The sequence below is a fragment of the Eutrigla gurnardus genome (genome assembly GCF_963514095.1).
Source record: "Eutrigla gurnardus genome assembly, chromosome: 5".
NCBI lineage: Eukaryota > Metazoa > Chordata > Actinopteri > Perciformes > Triglidae > Eutrigla > Eutrigla gurnardus.
The window spans coordinates 22,718,747-22,744,260 of record NC_139919.1 but is presented as its reverse complement, the minus strand read 5'-3'; the positions used below and the strand labels follow the sequence as shown (position 1 = coordinate 22,744,260).

The 25,514-nt window shown below is 42.9% G+C and overlaps 2 protein-coding genes across 4 annotated transcripts in view; one reads left to right on the top strand and one right to left on the bottom strand.

Annotated features, from left to right (window-relative positions):
• The window catches only part of LOC311013267 (eukaryotic peptide chain release factor subunit 1), a 247,185-nt gene that overhangs the window by 25,920 nt on the left and 195,751 nt on the right, over positions 1-25,514 (top strand). The gene's annotated exons all lie outside the window — the stretch shown is intronic.
• spock1 (SPARC (osteonectin), cwcv and kazal like domains proteoglycan 1) overlaps positions 1-25,514 on the bottom strand; it is an 82,449-nt gene that overhangs the window by 26,284 nt on the left and 30,651 nt on the right. For 2 of the 3 annotated variants that reach the window (XM_084009299.1, XM_084009300.1), the window contains exons 3-4: positions 16,691-16,736; positions 4,765-4,845 (exon numbers count right to left, since the gene is read on the bottom strand). In XM_084009299.1, the coding sequence (XP_083865425.1) occupies positions 4,765-4,845; positions 16,691-16,736 (127 nt within the window). The remainder of the gene's footprint in view (positions 1-4,764; positions 4,846-16,690; positions 16,737-25,514) is intronic. The other variant, XM_084009301.1, reaches the window with a different exon arrangement.

Below are 25,514 nucleotides of genomic sequence, written 5' to 3'. Positions count from 1 at the left end.
AGCTTCAACAACCGTTCCCAGAGGACAGATTTCTGACTGTTATTAGAAAAATGAGCATCACTTTTGGGCTCTGATAAACTAATTGAAAAGGTGCTTCTTCTCTTTCACCTGGGGGACTACAGGAGGAAAACACGAGATGGAGAGAGAGAGAGAGAGAGACAGAGAGGAATCAGAAAGAGAAACGGATCAGGAAGGAAATAAAACCCTCTTTCTGCTTTGTGAACATTCCTCCGGGTCTCACTGTTTGGCCTATGAGAGGCACTGGAGCGATGGATGACAGCGAGGAATGATGGAGGGATGAAAGCACAGAGAGGGCCTCGGGGAGGACGCGGTGATGGAACAGATCCACCAGCCATAAAATTAATTATTGAAAACATGACAATATCATATTATTGTGGATGTAACTGGAATGGAGAAGATAACAGGCTGTATCAATTTGAATGTCAGAGAAGAAGCCACAGTGGCTTACGGGAGAACAAAAATCTGAAGAGGGAGAACGGCTATTGACTGATCTCTTACAAACTGAATATTCATCACCGCCACACAACCACTATACACACATGTACACACACACACACACACAACGGCACATGCACACTCACACTTGTGAAAATCCATGAAAGAGTATGTTTTGTGAAGCTGTTGCCGGCAGCAAAGCATTTTTTAAAGTCACGGTATTAAAGCAAATAATCAAACAGTCTTTGAAGACGGCTTGAGAGCAAAGGAGCAAAGATGCCTTTCAGGACAACATGAGCACAAACGAGGACATTGCAGGTGGAAGTTACTAATGGCTACAGTCTAAATAACGTTGTATTAACTGTTCTGCTTGAAGTTTTTTTTATCATTCTAATCATTTAGTGGAGAGCGGAGCAGAAGTAAAACAGGATGTGTGCGTGAAATTGGCTTGGCCGGAGGGAACACAGTTCCGGTTGTGAGCTCTTCACCGTGATGCTTTCATTTTAAAACAATTGATCTGTTGGGCTCCCTGAAATTCACTAATAACACCAGGCTTCTATAGGAATGCTCACCCAACTTTCAGCACATTTCCCTGTGTGGTCTGTGTGTGCACGGATAACTTCAGGAGTTTTAACAAGACTGGAGGTGTGATTCACACCTCATGTGTGTGAATATGCTGCAGAATCTGTGCAGTCTGTGTTTATGTGCCCCGAAACAGCCAATGTACCAAGCGTCTGGAAGTTAGCTGTAAGCTTGCTAACAATGGACACAGCGACTGTATGTGTGGGAGTGAGTGTGTCTTTGTGTGTGTGTTTGTCAGCCTCTGACTGAGCTAAGAACCAGAAACTTCACCTCTTTCTGTAAACTCCATCCCCCATTGATTAGAGCTACTGTATTTCTGGCTAGCTGTCCTTGTCATGTGAATGTGCCTGCGGCAGGAAGCAATGGTTTTTATTCTGTTGCTTCAAGATTTCATTTTGCACTTTTGCACACGTCTATTTTCTTCCGCTTCAAAAACGCCTCTAAACTCACCATGTGTTGCTGTTTGGTGTCAGTTTGACCTTTTCGTCAAACTCAGGAGAGGTCACACCACAGGCTTGACTCACAGCCGTGTTTGTCTCAATGAAACACTGTGATCTCGTCCTCTTTTTACACACACACACACACACACACACACACACACACACACACACACACACACACACACACACACACACACACACACACACACACACACACACACACACTCATGCATGCGTGGATGACAGATCTGGCCTCTTGCCTCACCTTCAGTGTCAGGGATAATTAAATGTTTTTGCACTGTCCTAGACAGAGGCATTCATTAATCTGAAGCTGAATGGTGTGTGTGTGTGTGTGTGTGTGTGTGTGTGTGTGTGTGTGTGTGTGTGTGTGAGAGAGAGAGAGAGAGATGGATAAAGAGAGATGGAGAGCGTGAGAACGAGTATCAGACTCCTGTATCTCCTCTACTGTACCTCAATCTACTCTCTTCCCTCCTATTATTCACTCATAATCATCATATTGTTGTTACTCAAAAAACGATACAAACAAGACAGATACTGTATCTTTTGTTCCAAAACTGTGTATCCATTAGATGATTCTTTTACCTAAAGACTGTAGTACGAGATAAACAGCAGAAAGACCCGACTCTATTCACTTCACCAAACCCTTTTCAACCTCCTCTTTCTTTACACCTCTTCTAAAAGAGTCCATGTGCTGATCTGCACACATGATACCCATCAAGACTAGCACACCGTACCATACAGTAGCCATGTAGATTACTAGGGAGTGAAATGAGACTTTATGTAATTCAAAAAGTCAACTTATGCTCAATTTAAAGGAGGAAACATGAGTACGATTTGTTTTCTCATATAGCACATGTGGAGTCAGGACTAGTGGCTTACATTTCTATTTAAAGGAGTCATCACCTGGTTTTATACGTATCCAGCCCCCCTTGGATCGCTTTGGATCAATTCGTAAAACTTATTAGAAAAAAAAAAAAAAAATTTAATCAAACATTGAGCTTGTTCTGACCCTTTTTCGTACCGCGATTTTATCACGCGAGATTACGCGCGAGGTTTTGACTGGTCCGGATGTGCATTGTATAATATGTAATGAGGCGCGCGTTGATTCGCCGCAGGAAGGACAGAGCCGGGGGGGCTTGCCTGCATGCAGACTCCAAAACATAATGGCGGCGCTTCGGCGATTTCAGGTAGCGGACGGGGCGGGGTTGGGTGGTGAAAGAGGGGTGGGCTTATGCAAGTAGCCGCCACGGTGACGTCACCGAAGGCGCAGAATCAAAATCTCGTGCTTTAGGAATGCACACCCTTGTGTGCTATTCCTGTTCGGAAAAAGAGCAGAAGCGAAAAAACGGCGCCACTTTCAAACTCCAGCCTTTCAGGCAAGTTTCAACTGAGGTCAAACACAGATATGCATGTTTTAACAAGAGAAATTGCGATTTCCAGGTGATGACTCCTTTAAGCTTCTGATATTTCTGGCTTTCACAACACACTGCCTGACATGTTCAGTTTCTTTTTTTATTATTATTCAGAACAAAGCTACTCTCAATCAAAAACATGTGCTTCATTTAAATCTTTGAATCTCTGACTGGCCTCTTTCTACTCGAGAGCAGCGTTTCCTGAAAGCTGAAAGAGACGTGGCTCTGCGGTGTTTTCTTCCAGCAGAGCTGATAACAAGACGGTCTTGATATGAATGACCAAACCCGCTGTTTGTGTTCTGTGTTTGAACTGGCTCAAGTACACCAAGAGGCTCTGGGAAAGCAACGCTATTTGTTCATGCCGAGCACAATATGGTTGTGGGTCTTTGTGCAGATTTATGCAGGCTTTGATACTGTGGATTACTGTACGTTACCATGCGGCTTATCTCCCACTGAATTGGATCAAAACACGTGTAATTGGTTTTGCAATTACCTAAGGAACTGAACACAATGTGTGCGTCAGTCGCATTTCAATTTGCATTCGATTTACCGATTGGTTCCCCATTTAGTTTTACATTTGCCGACTCATAGCATCATTTGGAGGATTTATCCGACCTTGTTAAATCACGAGGTATATATTAGCCGTGTATGTTTCACCACAACCCAAAGTACACATTGAAGGGATTCATTAATCAACTGATTTCTTTGGATAATCATGAATCACAGTAACTTGTCGAATTTGTGATTATTTCTGCACCAATTCTTTTATTAAATGAATTGATCATTTCTTCTTGTTGAAGCATTATCAAACTAAATAGTAGTCAGTCACACTACTCCGTTCTACATCTTAAACACTGATTATATGTGCATAGTTGTTTAATATCAGATTATGATTTCAGTAGAGACGCCTCTGCATTTCCAATGCTACAGAAAACAACTAAATATCTGCTCTGCTACAGATATGAACACGTGATGCCCACATGCATTTATATTTTTGGAATCTTAAGTCAGATCAAAAAAAGAAAAGAAAAGAGATAATCAAAAGCTGACTACAAGTAAATTAACCAAATACATTTTTAAATATACTGCAAAAATCAAATGATTCATGGTAATCTGAAGCTATAAACAGGATTTCAGCCCAGAACGGCCACGTTGGCTTGTTAACTTCTGCTAAGCTGCGAGCACAAACACTAGAACTGACAGGTATGTGACTCTGTTCTGAACAAGGGAATCTTTACGCCAGTATATCACTGCCCACTTCCTAAATCTGAAAAATTAAAATGTTTCGTGTTAGCCTGCACTAACAGCCCACCATGTTCGCACTGCGGCTAACCCTGGAAATAACTCCATGTTAGTGACGGGGGCTAGCTTTGATCATCCTGTGTGCATTCGCCATGCTCTATCTGCTTCAGATGACGAGCTGCGTGGCTCGGTTATCTCTCTCTTCCACACTCACGTCTCCGCACACAACCTGAGACGGGGTGGAGAACTAATTGTGCTAAACACCGCTGTATTATATCCGCTGTCTTATGGGATCTGCAGCTGAGACAGAACAGAGCAGAATAGGTTAAAGTCGGTGTAAAGTAATGCTACGTGAAGTGTGTTGTAGATATCAATGATTGGCTTTCCCAGTATTTATTTCTCATTAAACCTGGCGATCTGTAATGATCTGACTCTCCCTATAATAGGAAAAATAGGCCCGCGTCATCATTACGAAAACCCAACAACATGTAGATTATATCAGAGCGAAATCAGATTAGTCAGATCAGATATAACAACAAGAACAGGATGGCTGCATGCTGGTTAAAGACATTTCTTCCACGCACAAAAAAAAAAAAGGTTGCCAAACTCACCATCCTGGACTGCCGTCTTGGCTGAGCTGGAGTGACCTTTAGTTCCCGGGTCTCCATATCTGCCAGGTTCAGCCTCTCGTTCTGAATAAATGTAAACAAATCAGAATCATTAAATTAGTTCATATACATCCTCAAAGTCCTTCAACAGAGGACACGTTCATGTTATCTCTGTGCAGGAATGGAGCTGGAACCAGGAGGCAACTAGCTCAGCTCAGCATAAAAACTGGACGGAAGGGAAAACAGCTAGCATCATCTACAAAGCGCTCTAATTAAGACAAACATAAATGTAAAATCTACAACTCCAACAATAGCCTATTAAAGCCTATTAAGGTAGTTTTCTTGCCCCTGGGTGATGTCGGGACTTTGAAATTGTATTGACTCTGAAAATCTTGAGCGTATTCTAGTCCTGCTCAATGTGTTAAGTGTCCTGAGATGACTTCTGTTGTGATATGACACTATAAATACAATTTCTGCTGGCTGTCTAGCACTACTGTTGATTGATTGATTGATTCATTTTAATGACCACACAGCCAGGCTGGTGGAATTTGTTGTCAGCTTGGTACAGGTTCCAACTTACAAAACATATAACACAGATATACATACAGACATACACACTACACAATACATAAGGGCCATGCTTAATCCTTAATGTTCAGAGTTCAGAAAGTTTATTGCAGTTGGGATGAAACTGTTTTTTAACCGGGATGTTCTGGAAGCAATTGTCCTGTAACGCCTCCCAGAGGGCAGTAGCTGGAAGGCATAGTGTGCAGGGTGAGTGGGGTCGGAGATGATTTTCCGTGCTCTGCGTAGTGTCCGTTTGTGGTAGAGTGAATCAAGGGATGGAAGGGGTGTGCCAATAATTTTGGATGCTCTATTTATGATGCGTTGTAGTTTCTTCCGGGAGAGTGAGTCTAGACTGCCGAACCAGACTGTGATGGAGAAGGTGAGGATGCTTTCTACGATGGCTGTGTAAAAGTGGAGCAGAAGATGGGACCTTACCCTGAACTTCTTGAGCTGACGGAGATGGAAAAGTCTTTGCTGGGCTTTTTTGTAGATGTGGTCTGCGTTTATTTTCCATTTGAGGTTATTGCTGATGTGGGTTCCAAGGAGTTTGAATGTGTCAGTGATGGAGATGGATTCACCTATAATGAGCACAGGAGTTTTGGGGGATGGTTGGCGTCTTGGGTCGATGATGAGTTCCTTTGTTTTTGATGAGTTGAGTATGAGATCATGGTCTGTACACCAGGTCACTGCTTGGTTGATCTGTGCACGGTATTCTGTTTCTTGGTTGTTGGTGATGAGTCCTATGATGGTTGAGTCGTCCGCATACTTGTACAGGTTGACAGAGCTGTGGTGGGATGTGAGCTTGTTTGTGTAAAGGGAGAATAGCCAGGGTGAGAGAACACAGCCTTGGGGTGTGCCTGTACTGAGGAAGAGAGGGGAGGATGTGGTATTTTTGATCTTCACCTTTTGTTGCCTGTTCCAGAGAAAGCTGGGAATCCAGTGACAGATGCATGGGTCGATGTTCATGTCCAGTAATGTATTGAATAGATTGGCCGGGTTTATTGTGTTGAATGCAGAGCTGAAATCCATGAACAGGATGCGGGCATATGTGTTGGCGGACTCCAGGTGGTTCAGAATGTGATGAGTTGCTAAGATGACGGTGTCTTCAACTGACCTGTTGGCTCTGTATGCAAATTGATATGGGTCCATGAGGGGGGTGGTGACAGATTTCAGGTGATTTAGTATGATGCGCTCAAATGATTTCATAACTGCTGATGTCAAGGCAATGGGTCTGTAGTCATTGAGGCAGGAGATGGTCTTGGTTTTGGGAACTGGGATGATAATGGTTTCTTTGAAGCAGTTGGGTACTGAGTTTTGGCAGAGGGAGGAGTTGAAGATGTTGGTAAAAACCCCAGCCAGCTCCGCAGTAGTGGAGAACGGAGGGGCTGATGTTATCTGGGCCGGGGGCTTTATTCCTCTTAAGTCCCTTGAAGGTGCTCCTCACCTCCTCCTCGTAGATGGTGAAAGGGGGGGGGGGAGGGGGTCTGGGAGAGATGGTGGTGGAGCCGGTGCCTGCTCAAACCTCCCATAGAAAGTATTAAGTGAATCAGGAAGCTGATTGTCGCTGTCAGGTGTGGGGGTGGGTTTCTTTTTGTAGTTTGTCATGTTTTGTAGTTTTTTCCAGATAGAGCGGGTGTCACTATTAGTGATTTGTTCTTCTAATTTAGTGGCATAGTTGAATTTGGCTCTTCTTATTGCAGATCTCAGTTTGTATTTGGCAGCCATATATTGTTCTTTATTTCCTGTCAAATGTGCTGAATTTTTCTCCTTTCTTATTATTTTAATGTCCTTGTTAAACCACGGTTTATTATTATTTAGTGTTTGACTTTTTTGAGTGGAATGCACAGGTCAACGCAGTAATTGACGTATGACGTCACTGCTTCGGTGACGTCGTTCAGGTCACCTGCGGCATGGAAAACATCCCAGTCCGTGCACGCGAAACAACCCCGAAGTTGTTCAATGGCTTCGGGGGACCAGCACCGGAGAAAGGTTGTTGGTGTTTTGAAGGATTTAACTTTTTGCCTGTATTTTGGAATTAGCAGCAGCATCGCGTGGTCGGACCTGCCCAGCGGAGCCCTCGGGAAAGCACGGTAAGCCTCTCTGATGGAAGTGTAGCAGTGGTCCAGCGTGTTGGTCCCCCTGCTGGGGCAATTTACTTTTGTTCTTGGTTGTTTGCAAAGAAAAAGTTACATGTAGCAACTGACCTAAAACCTCCAGATGTCATAAAGATAGAAACACGTGTTAATTACTTATTGTTCGGAGCTGCTTTTTAACCTGGGAGAGAGGGTAAGCTGTTTAACCCTGCTTCTTGTCTTGTGCTGAGCTGAGTATGTCTTGATGGAAACCTTTTAATCTCAGAGACAGACTCGGCGGCGCTGCAAAGTGACACAAACATTATTTTTCTCGTCTGAAAGGAATAATCATCGCTGCATCATTACCGAGCACAAAAACAAGTAGACTCAGCCAAGGGAAAGCAAAGTAATGCACCTATCCATCTTGATACAAAAAGAAAACACTAATCCATCCTCCCTCTTACACACACAGTGCAGTACGACAGCCCATATGGAGGCAGTCCAGCGGAGGCAGAGCCTCGGGGCGGGAAGCAGAGCAGCCAAACACCGAGGTACAGGGAGTTTGTCATGTCTGTCCGTAGGCTGTGACATTAACACCCTGAGATGATCAACTCCCAAACTCATCCATCTCCTGTATTTATCAGCAAGCAAGGCTTTTGAACATGGGCTGTATATAACAGGGAGGTAGCTGAACCAACGGTGTACCTGCAGTAAGTGTAGAGATTTATGGAAATGTTGCGGTACCCCTTCATCGGTATGTCAAATCACCTCTTCCTCAGCCGTTGCCGCGGCCTGTTATTCATGGTAGTTTGATTGATTTTTTTCTGTGAAGACCCGCCCTACTCTGCCCCTGATTGGCTAGTACTGGTTGCCATTTTTCTTTTGCACTTTTGAAGTTCTGATGAACATGATTGGTGGAAAGTTGGTACCTTCTTGTATAGTGCTTTCATAAATAATTATGTCCCGAATATAGAAGAATCTTTTTATTTATATATACAGTATGCATGTTGCCTTCATGCATGGAATACAACTACAGATTCAATGGAGATTTGCGCCATTATTAAACATAATGTTAACCTTGTTGATATTGCACACTGCTTAACAAGAAAACAAAAAAAGTATCACTATCTCAAAATGGCTGCGGTCCCCTGACATATAATGACCAGGAAGGAGTAAAAAGATGTGTGTGCGCGAGGGCAAAAGTTAACTTTGTTTTTGTCAATACGCCATCTATTCATTATTCTTCCACTCTCCCCTCCCGATCCCCTTTGCCAGACCTTTCTCCTCCTCATTATTGGATGACTTTCTTATCTCAGCGTTATCCTCTGTGAAGGCAATCTCTCTCAAGTGCTCTCTGTAGGTCTTGTGCCTGTACATCTTTGTGTCCCCATCCTTCGAGACTCTCTGATGCCACTGTCGCTTACACAAGCCGGCATTTAGCCCGAGGGCTCCGGCTAAGATCGCTGGCAGCGGCTGTCTGCTCACATCCTCTGAAGTTTATTTATCCTAATTAACGATGATCATAGGAGGTTCTACTGTCTACGGGGCGCAAAGGGCCGAATCAAAACACACACACACACACACACATTCAGTCTTCTCCCTTTGTGATCTACTGTTGTGTGTATCTCCCCTTGAAAACAGCCTGTTCAGCACCGTTCACACACTGCAGCCCATTGATTCACAGCTTCATTTTGCTTTGAGTTTGTTGTTGGTTTTGGCTCCGTGCTTCTGAACTGGAAGTGTATGGCAGTAACAATTCACTACTCACTGTGGCTCTGTCTGCTAACACCTACCCTTTCTTAATCAACATTTCTCTCTGCCACTAGTTCCCCAGTGCCTATTCTTCCTTACCAAATCCTGCGACGGGAATTTAACTGCTTCGCTGATATGATTGGTTTCGCCTGTTCATTAAATTAACAATACCCTCAGCGTGACTGTGTGTACCTCCTTCCTCCGCGTCTCAGTAGGCTCCAGGTATCATTGATTATCACCCGTGAGCCTGTGCGAGTCTGGTTCATTTACTGCATATACACCTGAAATCACTGTAGCGCGTACGTGTGCGTTTCGGCTGATAGTCCCATTCATGTGCTCAGACTCGACACTGCGAGCGCTCACCCCTCTGAAAGCGGGAGATAAGAGCTGAGCTGAGGGTCGTGGATATTGAGTCACTTTTTATGATGTGGCCAACAAGCCATTAAAATCAGAGCGGTAAACAATGTTTAAAGAACGCCAGGGGAAAAGAGCCACAAAACCGTAGCACATTAGACTGATATGAGATATTTGTTCTTGCTCCAGCTCACACTCCATTTAATACACAGACCCGAGGTGCTCACTGTTGTTTGTTGTCCTATCCGTCTCTTTTCTTATTATTTTCTCTCTAATTCTTTTAGCTCCTCCAGGCGCAGATCAAAAAATGGCTTTATATATATATATATATATATATATATATATATATATATATATATATATATATATATATATATATATATATATATATATATATGCGAGAATATATCAGAAGCAGTGACAGAGTTTGGGGAGATTAGAGATGGACCGATGAGGGATGATAGCAGACAGACAAAATATCTTCACAGAGAAAGAGGCTTAGCGAGTTAGAGAAACGGCTGATGAAATATATAACGATGAACACTCTTCTGGGAGAACACAATGTCACGTCTAATCAGTCTGATTGGCAATTTGGAAGCTCCAGATTTTTGCCGCGGCTTTGTTTGTGCCTGCCACTGCCAAGCCAGAGAGCATCACAAATGGCTCCCGTTTCTCCTGCCAACACGGTTCCCATGGCAACCGCTTATTCGCGACGTAATCTAATTAGGCAAACGGACAACACCTGAAAATCGTCCACTTAACTTGCATTGTCTTCCCTCTGTCTTTGTCTGCATTGTGTTTTCTGAGCACTGACTTGACTCTGGACTGTGACAACGGGCCACAATCCTCCCGTTGACTCCCCCTCGCTGCATAATGTATCGCAATCAAAGCCTCGCAAATGTGTCGGGTGTGCCCATACACAAGATCTGAGAATGAAATAGCCGGAATACTGATTCTGGTCTTGCTGACGGTACAACTCTCATCTGCTGCCAAGATTATTCCTGCGCTCATCTCTCTCTCTCTCACTTGGACCTAAAGACCTTTTCAGGGAAACTCCTCAAAGGTTACAGATGGGACTGAGAGGAAAATAATGCAGCAGTACAAAACCAGTCATAAAAACATTTCAGAGTTTGACTCCAGAAAAAGGCTGAGCTGAACTTGAGGACTCGTTGGCTGTAACACGGTGCAGCTTTAAGTACCTTGGACATGGCTGGAAAAGCAGTCCGTTCTTATCAAATCACAGCCGAGTTGAGGAAGTAAATGCTGTTTTTAAATCCATGTAAATGACAAAAAAATATGGCTTTAAAGTCAACAGTAGACTCCGGCGTGTGTGAGCCGGTCTATTGTCTTGAGATTGTTTGACAGTAAGTATTCTGCCTTCTTGTAAATGGGAAAAGTAAAGTAAATGTCACGGCATGGCTGACTACAAGAAATCAGCTCTCACTCCAGATTGCTGTAGTCAGTCACAGGTGGAGTGAAATCAGCAACCCCAGTGTGTGTGTGTTTGTGTGTGTGTGTGTGTCTTCTTGTGTTTATAAGCTCACTGTGTATTGCATGAAGAATACTAACCCTTAGCCTACTTATACAAAAAATGGCAAAATCTCAAAGTGTTGGATTTTGCCTCAACAATGAAAGTTGAGAAAAAAAGAAATCCGACCATGGAAGATAATCTTACCCAATGTGTCGCTGCATGTCTTCCTATATACGTTTATATAAGGCAGTAATTATTAAAACAAATGACAATATGTCATTGTTTATTCAATATTTCAGTTTTCAACCATATTTTTAGCCACATGCTCCAAACAAACGGACAGTATTTCAGCTCCACTACTGGGTCCATACAATCTAAAGTTACAGTAAAAAAAAAAAAAAAAAAAGTATAAAAATATGCAAAATATTCTACCAAACTCCCCAACTCTCAGAGCTGGTAGAAACAAACACTGCTTTCTTCTGATCTACCACATGTAAACTTGATGCGTGCCATCTGTGTGTTTACTGTGCCACTAACCTGCAATATGGTCCCTGTACGTTTGTTTATTGGATTCAATCCAAAGTGGCAGAAACAGGAAAAAAACAACTCAGATTTTTATTTAATTGTCCCACCACCAGGAGACTTCGTCACCAAGAGCAGAGGTTCTCTGGGAGAACTTCTCACTCGTTGGACTTGGGTCTGCTTTGGGCACCATAAACACAAGGCTCTGATTTGAGTACAGCAGATGTCTCTTTAATCCACCCATGAGACACGCTGGGCTGCCTGGCACACAAGCCAGTATCACCCACACACACCTACCTCCTTCCAGAGCCGCGTAGAGTACTCAGCCTTAAGCACAGCATGTACAGAGGCCTAATATGTTAGAAATCCGTGACTGGCAGATGACGGTTCAACGTGCTGTCACCATAGAAACAAGTTAATTTGGCGAAGGATTCCTCATTTTGTAGTCGTGTGATGAAAACAAGACGGTTTGTCACATTAAAAGCTGAGGTTGGCTCTTCCAACAGCTGCAAAAGTAGCTAAATCTAGTGAGAAAAGTCGCTGAGTCAGTAAAACTGACAAAACCTTTAGTACCAACAGCTGTCAAGTGAACGTGCAAAGTGTTCAGGTAGACAGGCAGGTAGCTTATTAAAGTCACAGTCGGCAACATTTGTTTGATCATATTCACTGAAACCGACACTATGATCAGATAGAACAACATAAACCATCCGGTATTAGAATAAAAAACACGCCTCTACGTGCACCTAGAGCTTGTTGTTTGTTTTGCAAAAATCCACCGCGCCCGTATCATCCTGTCCACTCAGCACATTTCACAGTTCGTGCACACGCCACAGATCCCACCTCCCCCTCACGCATGTTACAATATCACAGGCACACCCCTCAAGCTAGGCATACGCTAAATGACGTTAGCAGTTGCTATCTATGAGTAAATTAGCCAGCCTACCTCTGTGTAGCGTGTACTCCATGTCATTTATCAATGAGAGAAGACAAGGGCGCGTTCACAGAATCTGGTGCACGAGCACTGACGAGCACTCGATGGGAGGGAGCGGAGGAGCTCGGTTGTAGAGGGGGAGGGGCGTGAGTGTTGGAAACATTCGAAATTTGACTGAGTCAACTCCATCTGGCAGACTTGCCGACTGCAGCTTTAACTAATCATTCAATTAATACTTTTTAAAAGATTTCATCGTACTTTTTGAATCCACCCAAAGGCAAAGAACAAAATATTTAATTCAATATTTATCTCACAACACACACACACACACACACACACACACACACACACACACACACACACACACACACACACACACACACACACACACACACACACACACACACACACACACACACACACTTTCCATCTACAGGCATCTGACTAACTAGCTACTTGAGTGATGGCAACCACGGAGACTGTCAGCTGTACGACCTCCACCATGAATATGTGGAAAAGATCCCTACTGGGCTGCTGTGACATGGTGGAATTGTATTTTGTGAAGGATGAAGAATGTGAGAAGTGGAGCTGGAAGGGACGACGTGTAGGTGAGTCTTTCTATGTCCCGCAGGGCAAAATATGCTGATGAAAGAAAGGTTGTGTTAATAATAACCAAACCTCGTAAAATATTAATCAGATCCATGAGAAAACGACTAACAACTCATCCTCACAGGCTTTTCAGTGTGTGTGTGTGTGTGTGTGTGTGTGTGTGTGTCACGGAGGTATATTATAGCAAAGTGTAGCAACCATTGCTCATTGTTATCTTATTTCTACCTGATTAACTCAAAACTTCATAAACAATAGAAAACTGTGGAAAAAACACCACACAGATAGTTTAGGGAAAGTGATGGTAATGTTTAAAGAAAAGGTTGAAGGGAGAGAAGGAGAGACAGAAGTCTGTGACTGCGTGATTGTGATGCACAAAAGAGAAGGATTGCAGGGTACACGGTATTGCTGCCTGAATATATTTGGTGGGAAGAAGCACTTTATATGAGATTCCGGCGGTTTAGTAAATTGCCTGCAGGCAGAAACTGACAGAAAATTTCACCTCGATTGCTAAGTTTGTGACGCATGTGAAGTTTTTTTATGCTCAATATGTGCTCCCATGTTGCTCTCACCTTATAAGCAATGGATCATCTATACTATTTTAAAAGATGAACAGATGTCCTCCTCTGTTGACATTTTAAATGCACGTACAGTATCACCTACATCATACACAGCTTCTACATCAGCATTTAGCGGTGGAGCTTCTCAGAGCGCACAAAACATTCAGAAAAGGATGAGCAAGTGTGCCAAATGACAGCCTCCAAAAATCCTCCCAAGGCAATCTTCAAACCTACTGTGAAATACAAATTATAGAGATTCCATTAGATTAAAACACACAAAATAAATGATTCCACAACATCCGTACCCAATATACAGAAACCCTGCGTAACATGAGTCTCTAATGTTGTTACATTGTTAAGTCTCAGTCGGTCGTATGGGAAAAAATATGCTATCTACAAATAAAACACACAAAGTTTTCTCAAATTCTGTAGGATTAGTGTGGCTCTGCATTCGTGTTTACCACAAATCAACTGGTGGACCTCATTAAGCCTAGAAAACAGGTTTCCCACTGGTGGGTTTGATCGCTCGCCGTTCAGTATCACCAACAAGTAATCTGTGATCCCACTGATTTCATTCATTAGAAGCAAGCATTAATCACAGAGTGATTCATTGGGGACCGGATTCTCCCCCATCAACCTTCCTGCTGCTGATTAGTCTCCAAGGGCGACCGGTGACTCATTAGTCAAGCTGAGATCAGCAGGTGATGACTGATGGCGCTATCGTTTCTGCTGTACTGACCCCCGGAGTAAGCGTTGTGGCCACACTTGTCACTTCAATATGATGTCTGTCACCTGACCACACACGTGAGATTTGATGACACATGATTTCTGATTTCCAGGAGGACATTGAAGCAAGTCGGTATGCTTTGTTTAGGAAAAAAGGACTCAGGCCCCACGCTGAATGACTTATATTCAAAGCCCTGTCATGCTGACGCTGGCTGGAATCAAAAGGTTAAGTGAACGGCTGCGAGTGTGACGCCTGCAGGGTGAAAACGGAACCCACTCAAGGCAATTCTGACACATGAAAACAGCAAATGTTCTCCAAAGCAGAACATGCTGTCGATCGATTCCCATTATTTATTCGCCGTCTAATTGTTTTGCCGTCCGTTACTCCCAGGTGTGCTGTTGGCGTGGGTGTAACGGCACCGTGCATAGCGGCGGCAGCTCTGCGTCAGGAGAGCAGCCACATCGCAGCTGAAGTGCGTTGCTGCAGCAGAACAAGGGATGGATGGAGAGAAAACATGTTTTTTATGCACTCCCATTACAAGTCTAATTGGCACAAAGCTTCTCTCTGCTTCAACTGCATTGGATGTCTCTCCGGAGAAGTGCACAGATGCCACGCTCTCAGGAGGACGAGTCACCTCATTATGGGCTGTCGAACTGTCGCAGGGACTAGTGTGCATGTGTGGGCAGCGTTAAAGCCTCCGGACTTTATTTTTGAGAAGTAAAGGGCATTCAGGAAGAATTTTGTTGAAAGAGATTCCACGGTGAGCGCTTCCTGCCGCATGTTTTGGTGAATCGTCCCTGATCTCAACAGTTAAGGTGTCAGCATACTCATATTCAATCCATCTCTGCAACCTTCTGAAACTGACAACACAACATTGACACCCACTTCACGCAGCGATCGGCCAGCTGTGTGGCGGGAAAAGCTGAGAAAATTGCCCTAATTCTCACTTGATTTACTACCTCAGTAAACATTGTAAACACGGGTTTATGGTCTTAATTGCTTGTGTCAAGTCTTCTTCAATACATGATGTGCATTTTGTAAATTGCAGTTCCATTTAGAGTCAAATGGACAATAAATGGTAAGCTTTAGGCTACCTTGTGATTGACAGATCACATCAAATGTCTTATTCGGTATCCGGTTGTAGCAGGCGACAGCTTCAAAACGTCACAGGGACTACTTTCACAGTCAGGCTGGATACGACTAAATGTTTGGCCTCATTGGGAAACAAAGCAGAGCCTCCATGTTTGGAGAACTCCTGTGTCTTGCATATAGCTCTACAGCAACACTCCCCCCCCTGTTAGTCCATCATTGTTTGAGCATCTAAATCAGGCTGCCGTACATGTGCTACAACGGGGTTTTGGCACAGAGGAGTCCTCCATAACATCTGATGTATTTAGTCCCTAGTTGAGAGAATGGAGCTCTGTTTACTTTTTGTCTTCAGTTCTCTCTCTCAGACACTAGAACTTGATGCAGTGAAGCGAGGCTGTTCTCATTAGGCTCAGTATCCACGAGGAGCTGGCCCAGATAAACCTGCTCAGTGAGTCTTTCCCAGAAGAGTTACAGTTACTGTGCTAGATATGCAAAACCAGCACAGAACACAACAAACTCTGTGGGAGAAAGATTGAAAGTCTGTTGTGCTGTTCAGAGAGCTGCAGTCCAATCAACCCGCCCAAAGTGTGTGTGTGTGTGTGTGTGCATGTGTGTGTGTGTGTGACACAATGAGAACGTAAGCGAGAGTAAGCGAGTGTTTGCAATAATTGAGTTTAGTCAAGAGTTTCTGAGGGTCTAAGAGCATTACACACTTGAGTGTGATTGATAAGCAGACTTGGCATTGTTGCCATAGCGAATCCAGAAGCAATGTAACTGTGAAAAGAAGCAGCATTTGGCCTTGGAAAAAGACACACACACACACACACACACACACACACACACACACACACAAAAAAACTCCTAATCGGAAAAACTGTGTTTCTATATTTAGACTTTAACCATTGATCTATGATATTTTACTACATATGATTTACTAGCTATGCGTAAATTGAGCATTGTTTTCCATGTGTTTGTTTCTGTGAGGCTAGACAACCTTTAGATGAGTAATTTCATATTGTTTGACGTTGATTGGTAGTGACTGAGCTTGATATATCTGACACAAGTTATCGTCACGTGTGGCACATGTTTTTAAAGGCTACGACAATTAACTATAAAAGACCAGGTAAAGTACAAAAGAGTAAAGTCAATTTTCTAGCTGGTAACGTCAATTTCTGACTTTGACTTCAATTTCGATCAGGATTTACTGATCACACTCAGCTACAGACACAGCATGCATTAATACAAATATGAGCATCAGACACAAACAACAGGACTCACCTTGGTCAAGAGACTTGGCAGGAGCCCAGCTTTTGAAGTAGTCATCCTGGGTGGGAACACAACACAAGAAACTGGGTTAAAAATAACTCCATTCTGAGAAAATAACATTGAATTATTTTGCTGGCCAGAGAAAGAACACTCCAAATGTTAAACCAAACTACTGAGGAATCCTCTCCTCATTCTTCTCTCCTTTTGTCCTTTCAAACGTCTTGTAAAAATGACTGAATGACAAGGTTGAACCTTGTTTGGACGTTCAAAAATAGGACACAAATATACAAAGAAACCTGCAGGAGACACACCGGGGAGTAAAGAACGTTATATGCTCCAGTAAATAATGGGTTTAACAAGAACAAAAAGCATTTAATGTCAAGGTGAAAATGGACTTCTGCTCTGAAAAAAAAAAGCACAGCAAAAAAGTGTTGTTGCTAACTGGAAAAATTACAGGGGGGAGGAAGGATTTTGTGGTGGTAGTGGTACGTTTCTAGCTGCGGGGACGGTCTTAAAATCCTATTTAAAGAACACACCATCCTTATTGTTCAGAGTAGTATACAGTCAAGGAGAAAGCCTCGTCAATTTGAAATATTAAAACAGAAAATAATCGGATTGTCGCAGCTAAGCTCAGTTGAGGAGAGGTTTGGATTTGTGAAGCCAAATATGTCTCCATTCAGAGTGGATTCACTGCCCAGCTAGAGACATCTATTAATGACAATTAAAAAGAAGGCTATTAAAAAACTCATTATGAAAAGAGCCACAGCTTAGACATTGCCAGTGGGTGTTACATCCATATCACACATGTAGTTGCCAGAAAAGATTTCTTGGTAGCATATGAATCAAAATAGGTGTGATGGGGGACGAAGGCAGGAGTTGTACTTGTGGTGTGTTTTCACAGTTTGCAGAGCAGCAAAAACAGTTGTTCATTTCATTAGACCGACAGCTGACGATCAGCTGATCTCCCTTAGCATCACTGAAGCTTTACTCAGAGTGTCATTTCTGAAGTGATTCGCATGTTACGGCACTTTAAATGGTTCATAGCACTCTAATGTACAGTATTTGTACACAATTATAGCTTCTGCTACGAAGCCATTTTAGATTATTACAAAACTGTTTTCTTGACATAATAAACACTGATATCTCCTTACAACCACATGATAGTGTGTTAAAGCCTTGTTTAGAACGTGTTTAGAACACACACACACACACACACACACACACACACACACACACACACACACACACACACACAGTGGTGCTGCAGCTAAAGTGATGCCAGGATTGAGGCACATGTGTGTCAGCAATGAGTGAGCCTGTGTCAGTGATTCTATGAGAGGGAGGGAGGGAAAGAGAGAGAGAGAGAGAGAGAGAGAGAGAGAGAGAGAGAGAGAGAGAGAGAGAGAGAGAGAGAGTGAACCATATCATAATGCAATGTAGAGAAACCTATTGGAAACAGTGGAAAGAAGAAACTAAAAGTCAGATTACAATGAATCTCTCTCTCTCTCTCCTCTGTGATAGATCCTAACCAAGCACCTTCTCAGTGAGCACAAACCATGGAAAAAGGAAGACTACTTGAAGAATATTGGGTGACTGAGGCTGACAAAGAAATGCACTTCCTCGTGCAATGTAAAATAATATTTTCAACGTTTAACTTTGACAAGCTCAACTCTTGATATTATGTTTCAAAGACCTGAATGACCTCTCAAAATGTAAAAAACCTACTCCTACGGAGAGGGAGATAAGGCTCATTCTCTCTCTCTCTCTCTCTCTCTCTCTCTCTCTCTCTCTCTCTCACACACACACACACACACACACTCATCCAGTCCTTATATAAGTGACAGCTGCCGATATTTTGAGTCAACACAAAAGTTTGAAATGAGAAGATGAAACCTAATTAGCTTCTCCCTTAGGTCCTTACTTCAGTAGTACCTTTTTTCTTTTATGTTCATCTTCCCCGCTCCGTCTCTATTATCAAATTATCCTTTATGGCTGTGAAAGTGCAAGCAGGATGTGAAGTTCTCACTGAGGTCTGCACCATTAAGACAAATGCGAGACCATTACTTTTTTATTCTATGCTTGTACAGTGACAATAACTTGCCATGCTTTAAAAAACTCCATTCTCTCACTGTTGCTATACAATGTGTAAACTAGCCACAGAGGGGAAAAAAGATAATGGTTTGAAGCTGCAGAAAGAAAATCTCTGCATAAGACCCCATAAGTCAATAAATATGAGAGTCACTGTCCTGATCATTCTTTTATACACCTCAAGGTTATGTATCCACAGGTGCGTATATATGAATATGAAATAAGTGCTAAGATTACAATGTTACAACATCTTTGACAAGTTTTATTACATATATTTGACAAAGAAGTCAAATAATAGATGTGGAGATTGCTTTAATCTGTGTTTGCTTACAGCATATAAAAGAACACACAATCAGGAAACATGGGTGTAAAGTGCAGGTGTCCACATACTTTTGGCCATGTTTTCTTGACAGTATGAGACCTACAGAACCCCTACATCAACATTAAATATGCTGAACCAGAGCGCGTCACGGCCCACCTGCCACCCTACCTGATGTGCATTTCAAAGTAGCAACGCCTCTCCCGCTCTGCAACGATGCCTTAAAGCAATTTCCAGCCAAACACTACAATATGGCTTCCATGGGAAGGTAGTGCAGTATCTTCAGTAAAAATCACAAACACAATGGATTTACTTACCTCCGCTTCCTTTAAATGGTTGCAGAGGAGAGAGGCAGAGGAATAGAAGGGAGAGAGGAGAGAAAGAAAGAAAGGTCAGTGATAATGGCACAGTATGCTATGTCTCCCAGATCTATTACAACCCTGTGTTACTCATTCTGAATACTGAGCTCAACTCCAGAGATTCATTTAATAGGAATCTGATTCTGAATGCGCTAGAACGCAAAAAGGACTCACACATACACACACTCACGCTGGCAGCCTTATGAGATAGCCTTATTTGATGTGGCATGTAATTTGAAACACATCAAGGCCAAATTGTACAGGCTTAGAGTCGAGGCACAGCATAAAGAGGGAGGGAGGAAGAGAGAGGGAGAGTCAGGGGAGCTGTGCACAAGTGGAGACGAGGGTGGGGGGGGCATATGTCAATTTAGTGCCTTTATATTTTGCTGAAATGTGGCGAGGAGAGGGTTAATGGCGGAGGTAGAGTGTGTGGAGGTATTCCTTATCTGAATGAGGCCTAGGATTGAGGGCATTGTATGTTCTGCCCTTAGTTTGGCTTTTTGGAATGTGTTGACCGTGTAAAAACTAACTTAGGCACAAGAGAAACATATGATTTCTGTTAAAACACAGTGTAAGAATACTGGGCAGGTGAAATATGTGGTGAAAAAGCCTACGCAGCCACTACTGGAATCTAATTCTACATATAAACTGTTAAATAAAATTGTTAAATAAAAGCTGGGCAGCAGCCAAATGTTGATTTACAGTTCAGTTTCCCCTCCGCAAGGCCAACATCAAATGTTCTAACTGAACAAAATAAGCAAATATACATTCAGAAATCATTAATCATTTGCGGGAGTCTCGTTGATTGGCTGTTCCCATGATTGATCGTGACTCCACACGTGTCGTTGCCTGGGGAACTCAGACTGATTGACGTGATGCGAGTGCTGCTGTTGTAGAAAAACCAAATATTGCTGATGGGATGCAGGTTAAGCGAGCCAGGTGAGCATGACGCCACTCAAGAGGAGAATAGACCCTGCAGGGAAAGGAGATTGAAGTTGTTTTCGTAAACTCCAGAGCCAAGCAATGATACAGAAGTGGAAGGAAGGAGAGAGACAGATGAGAGAGAAGTAGGAGCTTAAACATCGGTCCAACTGAAGCTGCAGCCGATGCCACGGGGCAATTCTTCTCCAAGCCAAGGAAAATAAAGTATAGCAATGTCGTGCTCACTATGTTCATGAAGGAAATCACTTTGCAGCAAAATCTATTGCTTTTTAATGCTGATTGCTACTTTCAAGCAACTTCATTTATTTATTTTACTAAAAAAAACTGTACTTTCCATTTCCAAGGTTTCCCTTGTTGATTCAAGTCTTGAATATTGAGAGTGAACAAAAATTTGAACGCAAATATACATCAACTGCCTGCTGTGGCTCAATATGCCATCGTGGGAACCATCAGGCGTGGAGAAGATTCTCTGGGAAACATCGAGTTCAAATGTCAACGTTATGAATGAAGCTTTGACGCCCTCACCTATCAGCCCAAGTATTGTCTTCTTTGCCCGATGATTCTCCCAGCATTAAGGTTCGAGGCAGTTTGCACTTATCATTCAACGTGAGTCTCAAGGTTGACCTTTCCTTCCCCAAGACCCCCATTAATATTTTAGTGCACTCATCTCAAGAGCATAAACTGGCTGTTGACCTGGCTGTGATACTGCCCCAATGTCATTCAAAGCTTTTTAAGTGATTAGACGGAGATAAATTGCTGTGGTTATTATCATATCTTTGTCTTTGTTGGAGGTGGTGCTGGAATTTCCAGCAGTGAGATTTACGGTGAGAGGAAGTCTATCGACCGTGTCCGTGTAAAGTTGCTAACAAGACGCAGGAGCATGTTGGCAAATAAAATAAAAAAACAACAGTTTAATTAAGTTGTTTTTAACGTTTAATTAAAATCTGTTTAAAATGTTGCACAACAGCTGTCAGTGAAACTGTGATTTCTTTATTATAAAACGACACGATGCAGTTTATTTAGCAGCGCCGCCATTTTAATTGCGGCTAATTAAGTGCATGTCTGTTCAAACATCTTCATGTCGCAGTGAGTAGTTCCACCAGATGCTGCTGTTGCAGCTGTTAAGCAATGTTCAGACAGTGTACCTGGAGCAAGACAAGGGTCAGGAATGTCAAAGAGGAGATATGAGGTGGTTACTTGGCTTCCAGATCCAGCTACTCCCTCGTGCTCCGCGATTACCCCTTTCCAGAGCTTACTGAATGAAGGCTGGGACCAGGTCTGGAGTACTATGGGGTACCACACATGCGCAGAGTAACTGGAGCTGCCATGTTGGAGGGCAACAGCAGCCTGAACAAATTACCAGTGCTTCCATTTCACTTTGACGATGGTTTCAAGACGTCCTTCACTTCTGTGATGACGCCATTCCGTCTCTGAGGTTCTTCAGCAAGATCGGCTCATCCCCCCCCCTCCCTCTCCCAGTTTAAAGTGATTGGCCAGAGAACTCATCTGATAGCAGACCCCTGAGGAAGTCCCTGACAGTAGAAGGTAGAGAACGAACAGATTTGATTCACAGAAAACCCTGAGTGGGGATGGCTTCGGTGCGATTAGCCTCTCTCAGCAGGAGTACAGTAACCTTCATTGAATATGTGTGTGTGTGTGTGTGTGTGTGTCTATATCTTGGTGCGTTTGCACAAATCCTCGCATTAAAATGAAAATAGGCAAAGCCATGCCCGGAGTGCTGACTGAAGATGTCATAATCGGGATGAGGATGCAAATCTGGCCTCTCGTTGGAAACTAAACAGCCTTAAAAATTTACCGCATACTTTATGCATTTTATTCATGGGTCTGGAATTCCCTCCCTGATTTCCCCCCTGTAGTCTCTAATTCAGTCCCCCCTCCCCTCCCCCGTCCTCCCATCTTTTCCTTCCTCTCCACCGGGTCCCTCCTCTGCTCCTTCGGCTACATTCCGCTCATATTCAAGGAATGGCCTGGGATCTGATCAGCATCTTGTGGAGCTGATATATAAGCTTTGTGAGCAGATAGCAGAAGAGAGCAGAGAGAGTGGATGTTTCGAGCTGCAGCGAATCAGATTCACTGTTAAGCCTCTGCAGAAGTGAGGAATGCTGAGTGGGACCAGCGGATGCCGCTTTTGTTTCGTCAAACAATATTGAAGTGGAAACACGCGTTTGCACTCGGAAAGCAAAGCACGCGACCACGGGGGGAAAAAGATCATCTCATGAGCCTTTTCTCTCTAGAAACGTTATTAGCAGCAAAAGGAATTTCTAATTTGTGAAAAACAATATCGTGCACTGTGTGAAGTCAACCGAGCTGGTCATGTTCGTGAAATAAACCACCAAAATATCATGGCATATACTGTCATATATATAAAAAATATTTATTTGTGCTTTATTGACTTGATTTTTTCAAATGTGTTGGTTCAGTAGTTTGCTACGTGAGAGCGTTCAATGCTATTAACCTTCCGACCAGCACTCAAACCCTCAGTAATGGGAGATCAGGAGGGTGAGTCTTAACTGACTGAATGATACGAGGAGAAACAAATCTGTGAGAGCTGCAATTACTGCACCGGCAGTGTCAAACACAACCAACAGGGGAAGCTGAGCCGTTTGATTGATCGCGATCAGCAGCCATCCCCTCCAACAGATGGGAGTCTATTTTTTAACAATTTAGCTGGTATTACTTGCTATTTCATGGTTATAAATCAACAAACCTGCAATCTATAAATTATTGTATTTTAACCAGAATCACAACAGACCTTCTGGTTCTTAGAGGTCCCTTTGTCAACCCCGCTGTCAGCATGCTGCTGTGATATGAAACATGAGGATTTAAGGAGATGAATGAAGGTGAAATAGATTTTATGGGAAGGAGAAATTAGTTTTTTTTTGAGCAGCTGATAACAGCAACGTCTATTCAGATTTCACTGAAGATTCTAACCATTATTTCAAAAGCAATTGATTAATATTTCTTAACATTTTACGGGATCTCACAGACGCATTAATTGGCAAAAGCATCCAGCCTCTCTCCGGACCTCAAAGTGGACCCCCGACATAGACACCATCAGGAAAAAGGCCCAGCGAAGCTTGCTGATCTAGTTCTACACTGCAGTCATCCAGTCTGTTCACATCCATCACTGTGTGGATTGCATCAATCTCCAAAGAGGGCAGGAAGGTCCTACAACGGGACGGCAGCAGACTACATGTACATCGTTTTATTTACTTGGCCATTAAAGCCGATTCTGTCTTAGAAAGAAAATCTATAACCTAAGCCGTAAACCAGAGAATGGCACATGCATGAAAGCAAAGGGAAGAACAACAGATTTAGTAATGTAAAAACAAGAGGGGAGAGAAAAAAAGAAGAGGTGGGATGAAGGATTGTCCGGGAACAAAAGAGAGATTGAGCACTAAGGTTAAGGTGGGAAGATGACAAGGAAGCATAGATGGAGTGGAGGAGGGGGAAAGGGGTGAGGAGGACAGGCGAGAGGGAGAGAGACGGTGGTTTGCTTTCCTCCGGGGCAACTCTACCGGAGTCTATCCAGTATTCCTGTCTACAGCCTCTAGATTGACAGGCTGCATCTCATTCACACGAGCAGACAGGTAACACTGAATATTACATGTGGTGCTGAGGAGACACACACACACACGCACACACACACACACACACCTAGGTTTTCAGTTGTGTTTGAGAATTGCTACACAAACTCAAATTAATAGTTTGTTGGAGTGTACGAATACTTTCTCACCTGTCTCTCTCTCATGGGCACACACACACACACACACACACACACACACACACAGATTGCAATGTTACGCAAGGATCTGGCAACACAATGACAACATTTGTATTCACAGCCAATCCTGCCTCCTTAAACGGAGACAAATTACTTCTTTTCTTTTTGCTTACTTCCTGCATTCTCCCTTTTGGCTTTCTATTTTCATAGCTTCCCTCGTTTATCACTCTCTTCTCCTCCTTTTTTTCACGCCGCTGAAAACATCCCTCAACAGATCCCGAATCCGAACAATGCGGCTCAAAGACGAACATCAAAAAATGAGCTTCCTTTTCATTCTGTCCTTTCTCTTCACGTTAATGAGGGGAAAACCTTCACTAAGCAGCCTGTTATTCAGAATATCTTGCCATCGTCATGCTCTTTCTTCTTCCCAATACCCTCTCCAAACCGGCTTCCTTTCCCTTTTTCTGCCATTTCCTCTCAATTACCGGATATTGAACATGAGAATGAATCAATTACAAGAGGAGTTGGTGGATAGAAAGGAGAGATAGGGAGTGGAGAAGGGGAACAAGGAGGAAAAGAAGAGTTTGAAGAAAAAAAGGGAAAGACAAAGGAGGAGACTGATGATGGAGCTCTGAGAAACAGCAATCTCTGCACATTCCCCGGTGAGCGAAAAGAAGGCTTCCAGCAGTTACAACAGAAGGAACAGGGTGAGAAACACAGATCGAGCACAAATGACAGAAAAAAAAAAGAACTGATGTAGAGAGAAAGAGAGTCGCTAGAGATGAATGACCCTTTGGATTAAATGATTCGTTGTCAGGGATTCTGCAGTCACATTTCTATCCAAATATTAGGTGATTTTTAAGCTTTCCTCTTAATCAAACAATAATTTGCTCATTAAAATGTTCAGGAAATTGTGAAAAATGGCCAGTGATGTTTTCCTGTCGTTCAAAACTCAAAGAAATTCAATCTCTTTTTCATTTCCGACATAAAACAGAAAAATCAGCACATTCTCACATTTCAAAAATTGCAGAAAATGGAAGCGGTAGATACTTTTGCTTGATAAATGAGTTGAATAATAACCATTTGTTTCTATTGCTGAATGTTGAGTTCGTAAATGGATGACTAACGTACGACTAACGGACTGTCCAAAAAAGAAAGTGACAGTCAGTAAGTGACGAGGGCAGAGAGAAACTCTCACACACACCAGAGTCACACAGAGAAAGAACTGAGGAGAATGAGATGAAGGCAGCGGGCTGAGGGAGCTGACAGGGAAGAAATAAAAAGTCTGAAACTGTTTGTTTGTGATTCAGTGTTTTTTTCCCACACAGCCAGCGAAGTCTCACGTTTGTAACCATTCCCAAATCATTTTTGGCTGTCAGATCA